Here is a 6,952-nt window from a genome sequence, read left to right as displayed (position 1 = left end):
AAAAAAAACCAACCACCAAACCCCAAAAAAACCCCAAATCACTACTTAATAGAGTTTGTGCCTGTTTTCCTTATTGGGGGAGGAAAGCAATTTGTTTAGCCAGCTAACACTGTTCTAACTCTCTTAAATTCCAGCTGAAGAATTTTTATTAGTAACCCCCCCCCGAAAAAAAAAACCAACCACCAAACCCCAAAAAAACCCCAAATCACTACTTAATAGAGTTTGTGCCTGTTTTCCTTATTGGGGGAGGAAAGCAATTTGTTTAGCCAGCTAACACTGTTCTAACTCTCTTAAATTCCAGCTGAAGAATTTTTATTAGTAAACAGATCAGAAGGAAACTAGCTAGAAGTGAAGCATCTTTTCAGATGGACCTGTTTTCTTAACAGTTGAGTTAACTTAGTATGGTCGCAAGCCATTTTTCACCTGAAGCATTAGGGAGGGTACCGTACAAAAATTAAGCTTCAGTGTTAAATGTACTCATTCTTCAGTGATTTGAACAATACTTCTAAGACAACTAAATTTCATACTACCAATGCTTTTGGACAATTTTTTTTTTCTTGATTGCTTGAGGGAGATCAATTGATAGAAAATACTAGGCTGGCAAAACTTCAGGTAATCAGTAACACCAATGCTAACTAAGGAGCATCATTATGTTAGAACGATACATTATTTGTACCAGGTAGAAGACTTAAATCTATCTGATTTTTATTATTTTCTTTCCATCTTCCATCACCCTTGCACATGCTTTGCTTTCCCCAGGTCATAGCGTACGGTTTGCAGACATGCCTGGGAAATCACGAAAAAAGAAGAAGAACATGAAAGAACTGACTCCACTCCAGGCCATGATGTTACGAATGGCAGGTGAGTGACATGGCTATACTAAGTGGAGATATGCTGTTAGGCTTCCAGTTAAGGTTTCTGTGGTAAGCTTACTTCATTTGCACAGTTTTGATTTTATAGAGTAAATATTTTACTCTCATAATGTAAGGTCTGTTAAGAGTATAAGCTCTAGGTAGGTGTTAGTTTTAAATTATTTTTAGTCAAGTAATGTGTGTGTTTTGCATGCCAGAGTTGAAGTTACAGTACTTATGGGGTTTTTTGATGTACTGGGATTTTTTTCTTCTAAATTTTATCTTGTTTAACTTTTAAACAATTGGTCAAATGAAATATGAACCTCTTGGTGAAAAATAAAAGGTGAGATTGTCTATGGGCTCAGCCTGTAAACTGTAAGGATTAATGCTCCCTAAAAATACCCTTTTGTAGGAATAAGTTAACCCATTAACCCATAGAGTGAAGATTTTTTTGTTTGCTTTAAAAAGACACCTCAGTGTCTTCTAGAGGTGTTGGAATTTCTTGGACAGGGGGATTATGTTTATTCTGAGTTCTAAATAAAATCTGTTCTATTTGAATTAAAAACCAGTTTTGCCCTCCCTCCCCCTTCTTTTTTGAATTATTCAAATGATCATAGGAAGGTATTCCATGTTCCTTCTCCCCTCCTTGTACACCACCCCCGCAAACCATAGATCAAATAGTTGCAGTTTGGGTTTGATTATGGAAGTTTCAGCTCCCACAGGAATGCATAGCTCTTGGTGGCAAAGCTATCGAGAACTGTGATTTTTTTTTTTTTCTTAATTTTCTGTTTAGTAATTAAATGTGGTCATGTTTCTTTCATTTGAAGTGAAATTTATCTTTCTTTTTTATTTTATTGTGTGTGCTTAAGCTTCTCTGTGATGTTCACAAAGATATTACCCGTGGACTGCTTTTTCTAAGTATGTCTCCATTTCCAGGTCAGGAAATTCCAGAAGAAGGGAGAGAAGTGGAGGAATATTCAGAAGAAGAGGAGGAGGAGGAAGAGGACTCAGAGTCTGAAGAGACATCGCAGCAACAACAGCAGCAACAACTCAGTGAGGAAGCTCTTGTGGAGAGTGGGTCATCTACTGCAACCTCCCAGACCCAACAGCAGCAACCGCCTCCACAGCCTGTTCCTCCAACTCAGATACAGGCACCTCCTATGCCTGGGCCGCCTCCGCTGGGACCACCTCCAGCCCCTCCACTGAGGCCCCCAGGACCGCCCACCGGCCTTCCTCCTGGCCCTCCACCAGGTGAACACTTGATTTACTAGGATTTGAAGGATGCAGGCTCTCGGTACTACAGACAGTGTATCAGTTCAGGAGTTTTGAAGCTGTGGAAGGTGTTGCAGATGAGGTACAGGAGCCTGGGGTGGCAATTACTGAGACCTCTCTGATCTCTTCTGTGGTCAGTCTCTTGTTGCTGTACCGTCCTTTTCGAGGCATCAGGCTCCTGTAGCTGTAGTCAGCCTGATGGACATTGGCTTGTTTGTTAGCACCAACACAGACAGGCAGCAGTGGAGCCAGTGCTGGAGTACAAAGAACCAGGCCTGATTCCATGTGCCTCTCCAGTGTGGGGTTTTTTTTTTGTTTGTTGTTTTTCTTGTGTTGTCCCGTTCCCCCCCCCCCAACACCCTACCCCGAGTGGGGCATGATTAAAGAGGTTTGGGAGCCACTACCTAGTTATAGGTTTTAGTCTGTTTTTTTTTAATAAAAGCTACAGTGTGAAGGCTTCTGCTATTCTACCACCTGAACGTATTTCAGTTTTGTTAGTGAAGATTTAAAAGACGGGTAGTTGAGGTGCTTAGGGACATGGTTTAGTGGTGGGATGGCAGTGCTAGGTTAACGGTTGGATGTGATGATCTTAAAGGTCTTTTCCAACCCAGACGATTCTATGATTCTAAGATGCCTGCCCTCAGATGAAATAAGTACTAAGTTTGAATTCATATCAATAACTGGACTGCCTAGAGACAATGAGCAATGAGGCCAATCAGTACCAGTTTTTTATAGCATATGATTTTTTTTTTTTTTTTGAGGGCAAACACTTGAGTTTCTTTGATCTGGTGAAAGACAGTAGTTTATTTTCTGTAAGTTGATGGGTTTGCCATATGGCTGAACTGGGTAACAGTAACAGGTTGTTTTGTAATTAAAAAAAGTGTCTAAATGTGTTCCTTGTTCTTAAATTGCAAAGATCAATAGTTGGACTATAGTGAGGAGCACCATATACGCTATGATTTTAATGTATTTTATTCTATATGGGCATATTAATAACATGATTTTCTGGGGATGGGGGTGTCAAGCAGGCAAATTCTCTTTCCAGTATTTTCCTTGCTGTTCCATTTCTGACACTTTCTAGAGGGGGAGCTCAAAACAGTTGCTTTTCAGGCCAGAAGGGCACTGAAATGCCAGAGTGAAAAGTTCTTTCACTTTTAGCTGTTTTAAATTCAGACAACCTCAGCCTAGTAGCTGTTCTCAGCTATTGCTTCATTACATGGGGAGGAGCCCTTTTACCAAGTGGGAGAAGATACTTGTAGCTGACCATAATGAAGAAACTACTCTAAATACAGCTGCTACCTTTTTTTGAGATTTTTAGAAGACTTATTTAATCTGGCTGCTGACTAGTATTAGAATAGCTTTCACGTTACTGTCAAAGATCTTTAGCATTAGCTGATGGGATAGTTGATTTTTTTGGTGGGTCTTGTGGGTTTTTTTTGGTGTGTGGGTTGTTTTTTTTTTCAACCATGAACTAAGTTTTTCTTGTGTGTTGCATGCTTTCAGGAGCTCCTCCGTTCTTGAGACCTCCTGGCTTACCAGGATTGCGTGGGCCTTTACCTCGACTTCTACCACCGGGCCCTCCACCTGGGCGACCACCTGGCCCTCCCCCAGGCCCCCCACCAGGTCTTCCCCCAGGTCCTCCTCCACGTGGGCCCCCGCCTCGTCTGCCCCCTCCTGCCCCTCCAGGTAAAGTGTTCTGTTTGCTTCAGCACCAAGTCTCTCCCTGCTTTATTTTCCCAATTTTTGCTGTGGTATCCAAGCCAGGAAGTGTAAGTGGATACCGGTCTGCCTTTGCTTCTGTCTGTGTGGCTGCATTGTGCTGATATTTTTCTATGTAGTAACAACAAGTAATTCCATACTGCTCTGTGCCGTTTGCTTCTTTGGTGCCAAGAAATCTGTCCTCAAAAAGGGAATTGCAGAGTTTAAGCTTCTGCTGGACTGTTTCTGAATAACCCCCAGGTGCTATAATGGTGCTCCACTTAATGAGTTCAAGATAGGGATGTTCATGTTTTTCTGCCTGGTCAGACTTTTCTGATGACTCTGAAGTTCCAGTGGGATTATAACTTTAAAATTTGAAAGGGGGGAATACACAGGCTCTTGTAGCTTTAAAAGTCTGAGGAGCAGCAGCATTTTCAACCCAGTGTTTGGTGTAGGGTTGAATTTTTTATTTTTTTTTTAAAGCCAGTGCTACTGCACCTTGGTGTTTTTTGTTTTGTTTTTCCTTGGCTTTCTTAGTCTGTGCAATTTTTGACCAAAGATTTTAAGACTCGTGGGTGTGGAGTCAGCTCATGCTTTCTTTTCTTCTTACAGGTATCCCTCCTCCTCGCCCAGGCATGTTACGGCCACCTCTGGTGCCTCCATTAGGACCTGCCCCACCTGGGCTCTTCCCACCAGCTCCTATTCCAAATCCCGGGGTACTGAGTGCCCCGCCCAGCTTGATTCAGCGCCCCAAGGCGGATGACACCAGTGCGGCCACCATTGAGAAGAAAGCTACGGCCACCATCAGTGCCAAGCCGCAGATCACTAACCCCAAGGCAGAGATCACCCGCTTTGTGCCCACTGCCTTGCGAGTGCGCCGGGAGAATAAAGGGGCTTCTGCTGCCTCCCAGAGAAAACAGGATGATGAGCCTGCTCTCCCATTAACCAAAGCTGCCCCCAAGGCTGGATCGTCTGCCCCGATCTCTGTACAGACAAAGGATGATGTGTATGAAGCCTTCATGAAAGAAATGGAAGGTCTCCTGTGACCTGTCGTAGTCCTAGTTAGCTTTCCTGCCCCTCAACACAGATCAGACCACTGCAGAGGGAGGAGAAGGAAAGGTCCTCCTGCAAGCAACGGAAGGGCTCGCATGACAGGGAATAGTTCCCTACCCACAGGTTAACTTGCCAGTATGCTCTGAATAGAGACCACTGCAGAGGAGGTGTGGCTTCGGCCCTCCTTTCAGCGCTAGCATGTCCACTTGGTGGAAAGAAATTGCAGCTGAGAAGTTGCTTTCCTCGAGTCCTTCTCCTTCCCTGGAGGGAGATAATGGTACTCTGGGGAGGGGGGGGTGTGGGAGTGAGGGGTGACTGTGCTCTGCCTGAATCCTTGCACATCCTGAATGCTCTGGTGAGGGTAGTGGAACAGGTTTTTAAGGAGCCAGAAAAGTGTTAGCAGCATTTCATACACATATGGTTGTCCAGTTTTTATTTTCTGTACTGTTCTTTTCTGTAAATATTTTATAATCCTGTTTTTTAGTTGCAGTGAGATTGATCAATCATCTTTCTTCCAGGGTAGTCAGGGAGGTAATTTGTTGCGTATACTGTACACTGGAATTTTGCACCCTGTCCCCTTTATGATCATCTTGATGGCTTTTCATCAGCAGGGGAAACTTTGTTTTGTCTTGTGAAAGACAATAAATGTTCAGTGTATCAAAATATTGGTTTCCTTGTGATCTATCTTGAACTAGCCTGTAGGTGGAAAGGGGGGAGGTTCTTTGCTGGCCTTCAGGGAAGATAGAGGCATTCTGAACCTCAGAAAAGCAAAGCAATAGCTACATTATAAATAATATACTTTTTTAACTGAAGTTTTGCTATATTCTTGTTTCTAAGTTCATATCAAGCCCTAGTTACCTACTGGATGCATCTTGGACAGGCTACCTTAAGTAAAAATGGGTAAACAATTTTAATTTGAAGATCTCAGCAGATAATTTTGTTTGTGGAAAATCTCTGATTTCAAATTATGTGAGGCTAGTGCTTTTAAGGTGCAGATATTTTTTAAAAAACCTTTCACATTTCCAGCTTAAAAAAAGAATTATTTTTCTGTTTTGGCAGAAGTATTCCTTTAGCTTCCTTCACTGTGCTGACAGAGCCAAATATTCCACAGTAACCCTTAGCACATGCAAGAAACAAATCTTTATTCTTGTTTGAAACAGACTGTAGAATCCCCTGGGACCTTGTAGACAAATCAGTTTCAAGACCAGTGGGATCAGTTGTGTTGGCAATAAGTCTCTCCCAAATGATCTGCTGCTTCAGAGAGAGAATGTTTCAAAAATGCTAAGCTTTTTTGTCTGGAATGCTGAATTTGAGCAGAAGACCTAGTACTAGTAGTTAGCTACTTATGTAGGTGTCTTCATCCTGTTTAAAAAAAAGTGTGAGTTAGTGTTGTATGATATAGCATGAAAGAGATTGAGAAAACTCTTCGTTGTCCCTGTTGAAGAGCTTGTGGTGAGTGTCTTAGTGATTTTAAGAGAGAGTCCTCTAACAATATACTAAGTTCTAGATGTATCAGTGGTATCCAGACTTGCGGGTCTTTAGATTTTTAATAGAGAATTTCTTAGGCTGCCAGGCTAGTAAGTATCTCAAACAATACCTTTAGTTGGCTACAAGCCTCAGACTGAGCTGAATACTCAGTGTTTTCAGGTTAAATCTGTTTTAAGGAGACAAAATTACACTTGAAAACTTTGATTCTGTTTTCACAAATTCTGGACGTAAATAGGCTTATACAACAGTTCTCTTCCTGGTTCATGAGCTAATTGCAGTTGCATCAGTAGTATCTTAAATATTTTTTTTAGTTATATTTATGGAATGTCCTCTTTATATTTTAGCTTTTAAAAAATAATTTTTGTCATTGCTCTTTAATAAGTGAAATGTGTGAATGGTGATTTTTTGGGGGAATCGTGGTACCTCTGACCCTCGGTTTAATAATAGTATTGACTTTCCCTCTAAGGAAGCAGCCTGAGGAGAAGAGGAACTTGTTCTGGGATGAGGACCTCCCTCCAATTCAAGGTTGAGAAAATCTCCCTGGCAGCCCTGTGATTACACTAGCAACCTGCAGGAGTCACTTGATTCAT

General features: G+C 41.9%; 1 protein-coding gene across 3 annotated transcripts in view; it reads left to right on the top strand.

Annotated features, from left to right (window-relative positions):
* WBP11 (WW domain binding protein 11) overlaps positions 1–5,544 on the top strand; it is a 16,259-nt gene extending 10,715 nt beyond the window's left edge. The window contains exons 5-8 of one of the 3 annotated variants that reach the window (XM_035901060.1): positions 758–861; positions 1,788–2,102; positions 3,627–3,809; positions 4,434–5,544. In XM_035901060.1, coding sequence (XP_035756953.1) covers positions 758–861; positions 1,788–2,102; positions 3,627–3,809; positions 4,434–4,867 — 1,036 coding nt within the window. In that variant the 3' untranslated portion in view covers positions 4,868–5,544. Of the gene's footprint in view, positions 1–739; positions 862–1,787; positions 2,103–3,626; positions 3,810–4,433 lie in introns of all 3 variants that reach the window. The other 2 variants (XM_035901059.1, XM_009645571.2) reach the window with 2 other exon arrangements.
* The last annotated feature ends 1,408 nt before the right edge of the window (positions 5,545–6,952 follow it).

Source organism: Egretta garzetta, unplaced genomic scaffold (genome assembly GCF_000687185.1).
Source record: "Egretta garzetta isolate BGI_Z169 unplaced genomic scaffold, ASM68718v1 scaffold38, whole genome shotgun sequence".
NCBI classification, from domain to species: domain Eukaryota; kingdom Metazoa; phylum Chordata; class Aves; order Pelecaniformes; family Ardeidae; genus Egretta; species Egretta garzetta.
The sequence above is the reverse complement of the archived record's forward strand: the minus strand, read 5'-3'. Positions and strand labels throughout refer to the sequence as shown.